The sequence below is a fragment of the Eschrichtius robustus genome, chromosome 14 (assembly GCF_028021215.1).
Source record: "Eschrichtius robustus isolate mEscRob2 chromosome 14, mEscRob2.pri, whole genome shotgun sequence".
In the NCBI taxonomy this organism is placed as follows: Eukaryota; Metazoa; Chordata; class Mammalia; order Artiodactyla; family Eschrichtiidae; genus Eschrichtius; species Eschrichtius robustus.
Window position 1 is genome coordinate 18802021 of NC_090837.1, and position 13884 is coordinate 18815904.

The 13884-nt window shown below is 54.4% G+C and overlaps 1 protein-coding gene across 2 annotated transcripts; it reads left to right on the plus strand.

Annotated features, from left to right (window-relative positions):
- Positions 1 to 77: 77 nt before the first annotated feature.
- MMAB (metabolism of cobalamin associated B) lies at positions 78 to 12703 on the plus strand. Of its 2 annotated transcripts, none has more exons than XM_068563116.1 (9): positions 78 to 233; positions 1366 to 1427; positions 2852 to 2945; positions 5623 to 5680; positions 7626 to 7698; positions 7948 to 8045; positions 8381 to 8445; positions 9978 to 10037; positions 11411 to 12703. In XM_068563116.1, the coding sequence occupies exons 1-9, from the start codon at positions 118 to 120 to the stop codon at positions 11466 to 11468; spliced, it is 684 nt and encodes a 227-aa protein (XP_068419217.1). In that variant the 5' UTR covers positions 78 to 117; the 3' UTR covers positions 11469 to 12703. The 2 variants fall into 2 exon arrangements, with proteins under 2 accessions (XP_068419217.1, XP_068419216.1); XM_068563115.1 differs by having other exon boundaries at positions 11443 to 12703.
- The last annotated feature ends 1181 nt before the right edge of the window (positions 12704 to 13884 follow it).

Below are 13884 nucleotides of genomic sequence, written 5' to 3' on the forward strand. Positions count from 1 at the left end.
AGCCACGGACCAATGGAAGATGGCGGCTGATGGGTGGTGCGGCCGGAGGTAGGTGGAGTCACCCCGGGATCTGGACGGGAGCCTGGCAGGGTCAGTCCCCTACCAGAGCCCTGGAGCATGGCTGTGTGGGGCCTGGGAGGTCGCCTTGGCTTGCGCGGGTGCCTCGGCGCCCGCAAGCTATTGTGTCCCCGTTTCCAGAGCCGCGGCCCCCAGGGCGTGGAAGACGGGGACAGGTGAGTATCTGGCTGGGAGGGTAACCCAGGCACCTGCCCTGAGTTATGTTGTCGCCGCGGTTACGTCAAACCGCTGGGAGGTCACCGCAGCAATCGCCAGGTGACGTCCTCTTTAGTCGTGACGTCACCGTGGCAACGTGGGCTCCGTGGAAGCCAGAGACCAAGGTTTCTTGGCACAAGACAAGTCCAAACGAAGCCCAGCATCCATCAGGACAGGGCATATCCCATGTGAGCCAAGAGGGTCATCTTGCCTGGCCTCACAATCAGGAGGCGCCTCAATTCGGATCTTAACCTATCTCCAAAGCAGTTTATACTTTAAGGCACAGAGATCCACCAACGCGGTCTAAAGATGGCTGTCATCATATACCTTGAAACTTGCACCCCGTTTCCGGACCTCAGAACCGGACTTAATAATGGATTAATCTATTTCACAGATCCAGTAATTTAACCTTTGAATAACCTTCTAATGTCACATTTTAATGTTGAAGTCTTTATTAAAGGTGTTGCTATTTGAAAATGCCAGTTTTCGAACCCTGTTTTGGCAATTCTCCATTTCGGAGTATACTTGAAGCTTTATAGTATGGAAATAGCCCAGGGTTTTTTCCCTCCAAGAGTCCCTGGCTTGGTAGAGCAGAGGTAACCGTTTTGGGATGTCGAATAAGATAGTCTTAGGCAAGAATCCCAGCCCTACCGCTTCTTCCCTTGGTGACCTAGGAGGGTGAGTCTCATCCCGTCAGCTACAGATCCTCAAAAAGAAAATGAACATCATAGGTAGTGCTTGGGAAGATTCTAGGGATAATTCAAGGAGATAATGCCTGTAATTCACTTAGCACAGTGCAGAGACTATGGAAAGTGATCGACAAATTCTTTAAGCCAATATTTATTGAGCGTCTGCATTGAGCAATGCACTACATCAGCTATTCTGCAGATACGGGTGTGGCAAGACACAGAACTTGCCCACAAAGGGCTTAAAACTAAGAGGAACGGAGGGGAAAGATTTCAAGAGATCCAAGCAGAAGGGGGTAAGTGCTGCCTCTAAGGATATGGGTAGCAAACTGTGACCCACTGAAGGACGTGCCCCACTGTATACGCCATCCTCACTCGTCATCTCTTGATGTTTATTTCTCCTTAGGCCACAGCCTTCCTCGAAGACACCCAAGCTCCCCAAGATCTACACCAAAACAGGAGACAAAGGTAGGGTGGGGACAGGTGAAAAATGCAAAGAAAGACATGGCAGATTCCATCTTAAAGTTCTTCCAAATTCTAGGACTTCCCTGGCAGTCCAGTGGTTAAGACTCCACGTTTCTACTGCAGGGGGCATGGGTTCGATCCTTGGTCAGGGAACTAAGATCCCGTATGCCACGTGGCACTAGAAATTGATGGAAAATTCTGGAATGAGAATTAAATAAATAATAGCTTTAAAATATATTTTTAAAAAGTTCTTCCAAATTCTTTGCAGACATTAAAAGTATGTGACAGATCTCAATAGGCATCACCCAAATGTGATGTGAAATGAAAGATGGCCAAGATATATTAAGTGATAAAAGCAAGTTGCAGAACAATCCAAATAGTTGGAATCCATTGGATAAAAGTGTGTGTGTGTATTTATATGTGTGTTCAGGTATGCATAGAACATTGTGAAAGGTTATACCCTGGACTGTTACCTGGGAGAGAGATTGAATTGTGGGAGAGGGGAATGAACAGATGGGCTTTCATTGTTTCCTGTACATACTTTTATTCTATTCTATTATTTATTTTGTAATGAGCATATATTGCTTTGATAATTTTAAAAAATGCCAGAACACAATGTACAGAAAGAAAAGATGCAGAAGAACACGTCAGTATGATACCATTTTCTAAAGTTTTAAACCACGCATGGACTTCCCTGGCGGTCCAGTGGTTAGAACTTGGCGCTTCCACTGCAGGGGGCACGGGTTTGATCCCTGGTTGGGGAACTAAGATCCCGCATGCTGCGTGGCACGCTCCCCCCCCTCCAAAAATAAAAACCACGCAGATTACCAGTATTTATTGCTTTGTGGGTATATTTATGTAGTAAGAAGATAAAAACATTCATAGATGTACTTAATGCCATTGTACACTTAAAAATGGTTAAAATGGCCGATTTTACATTATGTTTATGTTACCACAATAAGAAAAGAAAAGATGCAAAGGGATGACAGTGTTGATGCCCTCCAGCCAAAGACTCCAGGGACGGAATTCCCTGGCGGTCCAGTGGTTAGGACTCCACACTCTCACTGCCAAGGACCTGGGTTCAGTCCCTGGTCGGGGAACTAAAATCCCACAAGCCAAGCAGCGCAGCCAAGAATATATAAATAAATAAAGCATATCAGGAAAGAAGTGAGGACAGTGGTTACCCCTGGGGAGGGGGGCAGTGACTGAAAGCGGGGACATGGGGGCTTCTAGGGTGAGGCTTATATTTTATTTGTTGATCTGGATGCTGATCACAGAGGTCTATTTCAGTTAGTAACAATTCATCAACTTGTACATTTACGATTCGAGCACTTCTCTGTGTGTGTTATCCTTCAAGTGGAAAAATGCTTTAAAAGAGCCTATCAAGAAAAAAACTCTTTAATTTGGGCAGCAAAACATTTTCACAGGGTTTTCCAGCACCTTCACTGGAGAAAGGAGACCGAAAGACGACCAGGTGTTTGAAGCCGTGGGAACTACAGATGAATTAAGTTCAGCCATTGGGTAAGGGGGACGGGGTTGGCCTTGAGGTCGGGCTTGAGTTGCTCGTTAGAGGGCATGACTGATGTGCAGCTCTCCAGAGTGTCCACCAGTCCCAGAGGCTGCGAGCCCTCGATGAACCTTCCTTGGCCCGTGGCTTCCGCCCCTCACCGCGTGATGCTGCCTCGCCCCTCCATCCCTGCTCCCTCACTGTGCTCGTATGTGTGTGCCATTGAGGTGCACGTGCTAAGTGACTGGTGAGTCGAGCACAGTACACAGGGCATCAGACATGATCCCTTTCGTGAGGCTTATTTTTTAAACAAGCATATACACAGCCAGAGTTTAGAAGGTGGACTCGGGGAAGTAGTCAGGATCGGCCGGGCCATGCTGGTGTAACAAACAACCCCCACATTTCATGGCTTAAACCACCAAAGTCGTATTTCATCCTCTCACTTCAAGCCCATCGTGGGTTGGGTATGTTTCTTCTCTGCCTGGCCTTCACTCTGGGACCCGGGCTGGTGGGACAGCCTCTGTCTAGAACACCACCAGTAATTGTGGCAGAGGGAAGAGAGATCACGGTGATGCCCACGCTGGCTCTTAAAGCTTCCACGAAGTGACACGCCACCTCTGCTCACATTTCATTGGCCAGAGCCAGGGACGTGGACACATGTGACAGCAGCAGGGGTGGGAGGGGCCGCAAATATTTGAGAACAAAGTTCAGGCCACTATGCTCAGCAAGCTGTTGGCAGCGTGAGCTGCAGATATTATAAGTACTAGTTCACAAGTTCTGACTCGGCCTTGTGGGTGAAGATCATGGTAATCAGACAGACCTGGGTTCAAATTCTCTCCCACTGCTGACTGGCTGTGTGACTTCAGGCAAATCACCTGGCCTCTCTGAGCCTCAGTTTCCTATTCTGTCAAATGATCCTAGTAATAGTATCCAATCTCATTGGGTTCTTGTGAGGATGTAATGAGAGAACTCCATGTTTCCCCCTTAGGACAGTACCTAGCACCAATCATAATGCTAGCTATTATTATCATCATAATTATTAAAACTTACCTGTTCATGGTCGTCATTTCTCAGTGATGGGCCTAAGTGAGGTTCTCAGGAAAGATAATGTAGCTAGTCTGCCAGCAGAGGAGAGAGGGCAGACCCTTTGGTGTGTGTGGGAAGGGTGTGGCGAGGGGGAAGTGCACACAAGATGAAGTGGGCAGAGGGGCGGGAAGGCGGGTTCTAGCATCAGCTGTTTAGAATTAGCAAATCAGCAGGCCATCATCCCTCAGGTGATGTGGTGCAGGGGACTGGCCACAGCTCAGTTGTGGATTCTTCCGTCCTCAGATGTTGGCGGAGCATCTGCGTGTGCCAGGCTCTGCTGAGCGGGGAGCCTGAGCCCTGCCTTCATGGAGCCTGCGGTCTGGGGAGTGCGGTGCAGTGGGCAGGGCGGAGCAGACAGACTCTAGAGGGGCAGCCACAAGTGGTGGGAGCGGGGATGGAGCGAGCACGGGGAGGGGCCTCCCGCTGGCCTCTGTCGTGGGAACATCCTCGGTGAGCAGATACTCCTGAGCATCTCCAGTGTGCCAGGCCTGAGGCATACGCCCCCTCCTCACCGTCCAGAGGGGAAGACCAACGCCGGACAGCTTACGTGTGTGCTTATTTAGTTCTGATTGTAAGATGGGCTAGAAGATGCACAGTAGTTCTTCTTTTGCCCTTTCAAAGCCATTCCCCTGTGCCTGGGAGGCTGGCCTGGAGATGGTCTCACCCCGATTCCCTTGTCCTCTGGCTTTAGAGTTGGTCCAACCAACGGGCAGCACCAGCAGGAGATCGGACAAGGGTGAGAGGGGTGGGGGTATGTGTGACCCTGTCCCCAGCCCTGTGTGGCTCTGGCAGTCGTGGGGCTCTCCACGGCTTTCTCCCAGCTGCCCAGCTCCTGGTGGTGGCCTCTGCCCGGAACGCAGCTCTCTCCAGGGTTGGTAGCGCCTTTGGCCCTCCCTTGCCCCTTCAGGCTCTTGCTTTTGCTCATCTCTGCCATCCATCCGCAGTTCCCATAAGCCTTCCCACTCTGTCAGTAGTCCCTTCGTGAAGCTTTCCTCCAGGAACCCTTCAAACACACCACTGTCTGTTCCCGGCCAGGACCCCGACTGGTACAGAAGTGGGTGCAGTGTTCTGAGGGAGGCCAGGGCCACAGTCCTGACCTGCATCGGGGGCACTTTGATTTTCCTGCCCCACCCGGCCTTACCAGCGAACTCCTACTCAGCCTTCAAAGTCCCACCTCCAGCATCGCTTCCTCCAGGAAGCCCTCCCTGAACCCTAATCAAGGCCAAATATCCCAGGACTCTCACCCTTTTTCCTTCAGAGCACTGACCTCAGTTTGCAACTTCACCGTCAGTCGTGTGACATCTGATTCACATCTCCCTATCCTGCCTAACGGGACCTGTGTCACCTCTGTTCATACTGAATCACCTGGACCTGGCCAGAGTAGGCACTGAAAGAGGAGTTGTTGGCTGGATGAGTGGCGAAAAACAAATACCCCCAACCACATGGAAGGTTACGATGTTCTCAATGTCAGCAAGAAAATAACAGCCTTCCTGTGATAGCTCAATTAGCAAAATGGCCAATCCCCTGAGAATGTATTGCCTTCCAGCAAGACAGGGCCTGGGGATGTTATATTCGAGGCAAATTCTTTTTCCTTCTTCCTCACAGGTTTGCTATGGAATTAATTGCAGAAAAGGGCCACCCGTTTGTGGAAGAGCTTCAGAAAGTGAGTAACATTGTCTCACCCCGAGCTGGGATTTTTCAACCCCGAGGCCTGGTGGCCATAACTGGATTTGCCAGCTGACCATCACTTCCTTTCTGTGTCACCTGGGACTAGTCCACTTACCCTCTGTGAGCCTCAGTTTCTTCATCTGTAAGATGGGGACACACAGAGATAACCCTCCCTCACAGGCGAGTGGTGAGGTTTGCCCTCAGGGAGGGAAATGTGAAGGACAGTGGTCTCAGCCCGGGGCAGTTCTGCCCCTCAGGGAACACAGGGCAATGTCTGGAGATGTTTTAAGTTGTCACACTGGAGGTGGAGGTGCTATTGGGATCTAGTGCGTAGAGGCAGGGATGCGGCTAAACGTCTTACAACGCACAGGACAGCCCCTGTGACAGAGGATGACCTGGGCCAAAGTGTCAGTGGCCCTGAGGTTGAGAGACTTGAGAGGCCCAGCTGTGGTTAGCCCTCGGCTGGGGGGATGGTAGCGTTCTTAGAATTACTGTTCTGTTCCTTAAGAGGCAGCGGGGGCTCTGGCCCCCAGAGAGGACTTCAGATATAGAGGCAGGGCCACCAGCCCCAGAACATGGAGAATGTACCCGGGGTTTTAGTCTGCGTGCTGACCTGAGTCAGCTGCTCCCTGGAAGGTCAGCCCTCGGCCTGCTTCAGTCCTCCAGGCCAGGCTGGAGCCCACTGGGGCCCTTGGGAGCAGACACAGGGTAGTGAGGGGCTGCAGAAAGATGGGAGGCCTAAACTGCTGGAACATTCTATGAATGAGGCACCTCCTGTATGAGGGAGACTGGTCTTCAGCCTCATAATGAGGAATTGCTGGCGTCTACAGTGGTCGTTTCTGTCTGCCGTGCTCACCTCTGAGCGGGGTTTGCAGAGGGAAGAGGGGGTCAGTGGCGTGATGAGCCCCTCCCTTGCTTTAGACCACGACCTTTGGGTAACAGTTTCAACATCACCTCCTCCGGGGCCTTCCCTGGCCACCCCTGCCTCCAGCTGGTGCCTCTCCCAGGCTTCCGCAGCTCCTGTGCTTCTGCCTCTAAAGGCAAGCATCACCAGGAGTGTGGCCTGGGCGCCCCAAGGGCGCAGACTGTGACTTGTTCAGCTGGGTGCCCCGCCTGGCCCCCGGGGGCTGCTCCGGGCCTGTGGCAGGCCAGGCAGCCTGTTCCCGGCTCTCCCTGCAGAAGCCCATGAAGTGGAGGCCAGCTTTCACGTTTTACAGAGGACAAAACCGAGGCTCAGCCCAAGGCCGCACAGCCAGGAATCAGCGGGGCTGGGATCGGATTCCCAGACTGGGGCCACCTCTCTCCAGCCCCCGGGGTAAACGCTGCAGGTGGCCGGCGGGGTAGTACTGTGACGCCCCTTTCCACCGGAAGCCACAGAGACACCACGAGGTCAAGTCACTTACGCAGAGTCTGCTGCTCGGTGGCCCAAGAGGGTTCCAGTCCGCTCCCGGATGGGCACCGCCTCCTCTCACCCACTGTGTCCTGCTCCCGGCACACTGCCACGGTGGCTGTCTCATCAGAGGCACAGACCTGTCCTGTATAGTTTAAAAAGCACTGTCAATTTGGGTCTCTCCGCCCAAGTGTTATAGGTTAGAAAACCAAGGCCGTCAGTTTAGAGAAAAGAAAAAGACCTCGAAGGGCCTGGCACATGGGAGAGGAGGGTCGGGGTGAGAAGATTCCTCCTGACTATCCCTGGGTGCTTGACGCTCCCCATCTGCGTTCCAAGGGAGCCAGGGCCCCTCCCAACAGGCAGATGTGCTGTGCTGCAGGTTCAGACAGAGTTTGCTGATTAGCCTTTAAATGGCAGCTCCTTAGAGGTCTGACAGCTCCCGGCAGGCCCACCCCTGCAGTGGACGCACGAGGCCCCTGCAGTGGACGCACGAGGCCCCCGCTTGGCCCGCGTGACAGGGTCTTCACCCACGCCTTGCATTCCTCCCCAGATCCAGTGCTCCCTGCAGGACGTCGGCTCTGCCCTGGCGACACCGCGCTCCTCAGCCAGGGAGGCTCACTTAAGTAATTCTCTCCCTGAACCCGCTGTGTGTGCTCAGAGGGCGCCGGGGGGCCTGGGCCCGTGGGTGGGGGGAATGACTCTCTCCTGGGTGTCGCCTGGGACCCCTGTCAACCTGGCCTGTGCAGCCTGAGACGGAAGGTCCCTCGGAGCCAGTGGAATGGTTTGCGGGCACCCAGGCGGAAGGGACAGGGGTGGGCTCCTTGTGATCCTGGGGCAGTGGCCTCACGGCCATGTCCTCCTTGGCTCCACAGAACACGCCATGTTCGAGGCAGGGCCCATCTTGGAGCTGGAGCAGTGGATCGACAGATACTCCAGCCAGCTGCCCCCGCTCACGGCTTTCATCCTGCCTGTAGGTACTGGGCTGCCTCAACCGGTGGGTGGCTACGGGCCAGTGTGTTGACCAAAACACACAGGCAGGGATTCAGCACCCCCCCTTTTAATTTTTAACAGCGACAGAAGCTGTCCTCCAGCCCCCAAGTCCCCTCCAGACCGTCACGGCTCCCTCCCCAGTCCTGCCTGCTTTGGAGAGGGGTACCCAGTGGGTGTGCCCTGGCAGGGCCCCTGGAGACGGAACACTGCCCATTGTGGGCGGGGCCTGTGTGTCCCTCCGTCCATCCAGGCTCCCTGCCTGCAGTGGGCACCCTCCCCCCGCCCTTCCAGCCAACACCTGCTTTCTCCTTTCAGTCCGGAGGCAAGAGCAGCTCCGCACTGCATTTCTGTCGGGCCGTGTGCCGCCGAGCTGAGAGACGGTACTGGGGTGTGCGGGCCGAGGGAGCGGGGCCTGGGCAGAGAGACAGTGATCCTGACGCGGGAGGGGGGGGACAGCACATCGGGATCAGAGCTTGTGCGGAAGCAGGCAGCTCCAGGAAAAGGGCGGGGGAGGCCCAGCGGGTCTAGGTGATTATTTGTAATTATAATAACACTCATGTGGTATGAAATTCAGGTGCGTATTTGGTGAAGACTCCCTGTTCCTGGGGTTAAATGGTGGAGGTGGTCTCAGCTGAGCAGAAAGGATTGAAAAGCTCCACACCATAAGAGCTATGAGGGAGGGTACTTGGCACCAGAGTGACCCAGCCTGGGACTGGGCATTGGGGGTACTGGGGGCACAGTGGACAGAGTGTCCGGGGTGAGGGGACAGCAAGGGCAGAGGTGGCAGTCTGCATGGAACACACACAAAGGACGCTGAGTGTCTGGTCCGGAGTGAGGGGCGTGAGGCATGACGAGGCTAGAGGCTGAGCTGAGGCCAGGCCGGGCGGGGCCTCACGTGCCCTGAGAGCTCTGCATTTATCCTGAGAGCCTTTATCCTGCGAGCCATTGATGGGTTTTAGGCCATGGGATGACGTGCTGGCTGCTGAGTGGAGAAGGGCCCAGACCAGCCACCTGCTACCCCAATCCCCCAACTGAGAGTCAGGAGAGGAGGGACCCCCCCACCCCACCCCGCCCCAGAAGCTCCTGACAGCCTTTTCAAGGAAACTTTAAAAGAGTAATTGCAACATCTCCATTTACACCACTCATAGGCCAGGCTGCCACCCAGCTTTACAGAGAAATGGGAATAAAGCCCTGCTTTATACAACTGGCAGGACCGTGCTGGGCACTTTGTATCCATTATTTCATTGATTCCTTGTGGTAACGTTGGGAGAGAGGTGGTGGCAGCCCCCACTCTACTGGAGTCAGGGCGCTGGGGCTCAGAGGTGATACCGTGGCCAGGGCCACCTGGGTGGTCCATGGCAGAGTCTGGATTTGAGCCCAGGTGTGTCTGCTCCATACCTGAGCTCTGTCCATAGCCCCATGTCATAAAGATTTCACTTATCATGAAAGGCTCTTGGGGCCAAGTGGTTCCTAAAGTGACACTGAGTCACAAAAGAGCTTCAGCTTCAAAAGGAAGAAAGTCATTTGTACAAAGCTGTCCACATCAGCAGTGCTCATAGTAGCAAAAAATTGGAAACAACCCAAAGGCCCAACATCAGGGAATGGCTGAGCAGAGGAGGGGTCCTGAGGACACCAAACCCGTGCCCAGGTGACAAAGCCCCTGGGGCAGGAGACACAAACCTGGCGCCTCGGTTTGGGGCGAGCACCTCCCAGCAGGGGTTATGTAGCAGAGGCGACGTGCATGGAGGGGCTGCCAGCTTGCTGGCGCTCAGCAGACAGCACCATCTAGAGTGTCTGCACACGGACTGGCGAGGCTGCAGCGGGAGTGAAATGCTGGCTCAGGACGCAGCTCCTGCCCCCAAGCGTGTTGAGCCCGTAACGTAGCGTGATGCTGTGTTTCCTTCCCTTCTAGCGTGGTGCCTCTTGTCCAGTCCGGTGAGACGGATGCAAACGTGGCCAAGTTCTTAAACAGGTACTCAGATGGGATCTGGAGAGTCTTTCTGAAAAAGTAGGCACTTCGTGGCTCCAGCCCTGGCTCGTGGGGCTCCAGCGTGGGCCAGGCTAGGACTGAGAGCTGAGGGACCCCAGGAGCTGCCTGGGGTCCAGAAAGTGACCTCACAGCCAGGGTCTGGCCCCTTAATGTGGTCACTCCTCCCCCAGGACATGGCCTGGGCTTTGATGGCCCTGACCAGCTCCTTTCCTCCTGGGAGGGGAGTGAGGACCCTTCTGTTCATGTCACAGTAGTGATCCTGGGGAGCCTTCCAGCCGTGTAGGTTGTGTGGGCTGAGCCAGTTCGTTCCCTTAGCAAGGAAGGCATCACCGCCGCGCAGATGAGGAACCAGCCTATGACAGCTCTGCGGCGGCGGGGGGAACCACCCAGAACAGAGTCTCTTCCACTGCCCAGTCCCCCACCCCACTCCCAGAGAGACAGCCAGGCATCAGGAGGAGGGGGCATGGGTCAGGGAAGGTTCCAGCAGGACCTGGCATGGAGCTGGCCTCAGCGGGTAGGGTTGGGGCAGGGAGAGAAGAGGAGGGTGGGGTCAGTGCGGCATGGAAACAAGGGAGAGCACAGGGCAGCTTCGCAAACTAACTGCCAGCCCCTTAGGGGCAGGCTCGCTGTTTCCTCTCCTGTTTCCCTCCCCACCCACCCCTGCCCAGAGGCCCCATCACCGGTGGGTCAAAGAAAGAAGGGAGAGGGGCACTAGGGTCTAGCCCACTAGAACATTCCAGGCCAGCGCTTCCCAACCGGGATGTCTGGCAATGTCTGGAGACAAGTGGGTGGGGGCCAGGGGTGCTGCCCAATGTCCTACGATGATGCACACAACAGCTCCCTCTTCCTGCCACGAAGAGTCACCCAGCCACGAGGAATGGTCCCGAATGTCACTAGTGCCGAGGTTGAGAAGCCTGCTCTAGGCTCCCTCTACTCAAAGAGTAGACCAGCAGCACCAGAATCACCTGGGCACAGTTTAGACCTGCCAAATCCTGGGCCTGGCCCAGCCAGTCCTCCCGAATCAGAATCTGATCTGCATGTCACCAGGATCCCCAGGTGACTTGTGTGCACACCCCAGTTTGGGAGGCACCAGTCCTATTCACTGGAAGGTGCAGAAACCAGGGAGTGGCCCAAAGTCACCAGCCCTGTGAGGTCGGACAGGGTAGTGACCTCATCCTGCAGGACCCGCCCCAGCCCTGGCGCCAGAGTCGGGCGCTGGGCTCTCAAGAAGCTGGCCTGGGGCGCCATCCATCAAGCCCGCTGTCCCACCCGATGCTCCCGGGGCACGTGACTGGTGTTTCCTCCTTGGAGGCTAATACAGGGAGGACCCTGTTAGCACTGATCTCTCATTTCAGATCATTCCGTTTGCCTCCTTCTGCCCCTCCAGACTCAGTGACTATCTCTTCACGTTAGCCAGATACACGGCCATGAAGGAGGGGAATCCAGAAAAAATATACAAGACAAATGACTTGTCTTACCGTGTCTGAGGCACGTGGAAATAATGGAAAAGGGGAGCTTTGCAGACTCCTCCACGGTGACAACAGGAAAGGAAGACTTTGCCCTCATGTCCTGATTCCTGAAGATCTCACCCAGAGGGGCCAGAAGCTGGTCTTTTGTCCAGACTCAGCTTCCTCTCAGGGCCCCGCCACTTCCTTCAGGAGCTGAGGCCGGTGGAGAATCCTGCCCCCTCCCCTGGGCTCTCCTCACCCTTCCAGGAGGTGGGAATAAACGCAGTGTTGCAGGAAAGAAAGATAAAGTGATTGCTTCATTGAGGAGCCATGAAGAAAAAAGAATAAAAGTGGGAAAGGCTTGAGGTGTGTGTGTGTGTGTGTGTGTGTGTGTGAGAGAGAGAGATGCCCTCCACTGGCAGTTCTGGCTGTCCGAGGATTTGGAATGGTACCAGAGGCCCTTGGAAATGTAACTGTGATTTACCTGTGCCAAAGGGGCTTTAAAATGTCACATTTATAAAGAGGAAGGCAGACAGGATTTGGAGTTTAGTCACCTCTGAGCCACTCATCAAGGGGGAAGGACGGCTGCAGACTGACAGGCGAGGCCTCGGAAACACTTGGACTGAAGTGCGTGTGTGGCGAGGGAGCAGCCCGGAGAATATTCTCTAAAGGGGAGCCTTCCTCCATCAAGGGACGGACACCCCGGGGAGAGGAACACCACCACTTTAAGGAGGGCACGTCCTGCCCAGGCAGGTGGCGTCCAGGGTCAGAGGTGAACTGCGTTCAGCTTCAGACTATAAGCTCTTATGTTTCCAGCGAGGCTGACGTAGACCAGACCGACTTCTCTGATGTTGCACTTGGCTGGTTTATGCCTCTGAGATCCAGGCCACAGCTGTATTTTATTTCAGTTGTCACTGCTGCTCCCTCCCGCTATGAAGTGACCTTGCCAGTGCCAGCTGTGTCCTTGGGAAGGGGGATATTTGTAAAGGGCGAGGAGGCAGCCCTGAGAACCTGAAGATTCCACGCCACTAATTGCAGGAAACAACTTGGGAAGGGCAGGCTCTCACTAACTGTCAGGGCAGAAACGCCCAGTGAACTCCATCCAGCCATCGTTTATTAGCCTGAAGCTCGGAAGGCTGGTCCTTCCAGCCATCCTTGCCAGCAGTTAGGAAACATTAAAATGATGAGTTTTGTGCTTGATTTCGCTTTCGTTCTTAACCACCTTACCTGCTCATTTTGCTGGAGGAACATCATATCTCGTCCCTTCTGGGTCCTTTCGTTCCTGGACTTGGGCAAAGTGGCCGAGGTGCAGGTGACTGTGAGTGAAAGTGAAAACCCTCCAGGAAGTGGCCCCGGCCAGCAGTTGGCGCCAGGTCTGGTGCGTGGTGGGCGCTCGGCCTGTGTGAACAGAACTGAGAACATTACAGAACAGGCTAAAGGCGGTTCACTGTCGGGCAGGCACTCAGGCTGGACCGGGGAGGGTTATGTTCCAAGAGCTCACAGCAGATCCATCAAGTGACTAGATCCTGCCCACAGCTTAGCATCTTCCCGGAAGGAGCCGGACCTACATAATAAAACAACAGTCCCACGCTCCCCACCGTAGTGAAACATCTGCAAAGGACAAGAGAAGCTCTTTGAGTAGATACAGCGTCCTCACGGGATGATCTCTGAAACAAGGCCTTTTCCTGTAGCCAAATCCGCTCCCCACCAGCCCTTGCTGGGAGGGGCTGTCACAGGCCAGATGGTAACTCTGGGTTCCCAGGCCCTGCGCCCCCTGCATCGTCCCCTCCACAAGCAAACATCCTGGAGAAACAAACACCCCTGAGAAACGTGCAGGTGCAGGCATGTCCTGTGCCACTGACCTGGGAAGAACTGAGGAGGCCTGCTGGGGAGGGGGGTCGCCCAGGGGACGGGTAAGTTTGAAACTTTGGCTCCTCTGCTGTGCCTTACATAGCCACGTGGGAGCTGGAAGCAAAAGGAAAAATGTGTTCACCCCGCACACTTATCAAAACATCCTCCCCGGTCTCGAACCCAGTGGGAAAAGTTAATGAAAGCTCCGTGATCAAAACACATGACTATACATAAAGCCCGTTTGCAACCACTGTCAACCCTCGTAAATGGTTGTCCGCATCACACAGCAACGCAGGTCGGGAGAGAAATGGCAGGCTGTTTTTATGTATAATGGTGATACCTTGTCGATCATAGATTTTGTTTTTGCATAAATTTGATTTTTAAAAATATCCCGGTGAGGGACTTCCCTGGTGGTCCAGTGGTTAAGACTTCACCTTCCAATGCAGGGGGTGTGGGTTCGATCCCTGGTCAGGGAGCTAAGGTCCCACATACCTTGTGGCCAAAAAAACCAAAAACATAAAACAGAAGCA

Coding starts and splice junctions, on each gene's coding strand:
- MMAB (XM_068563115.1), top strand. CDS start 118: ATGGCTGTGTGGGGCCTGGGAGGTCGCCTTGGCTTGCGCGGGTGCCTC. Junction 234..1,365: donor GGCGTGGAAGACGGGGACAG/GTGAGTATCTGG, acceptor ATTTCTCCTTAG/GCCACAGCCTTCCTCGAAGA. Junction 10,038..11,442: donor GTGGCCAAGTTCTTAAACAG/GTACTCAGATGG, acceptor CTGCCCCTCCAG/ACTCAGTGACTATCTCTTCA.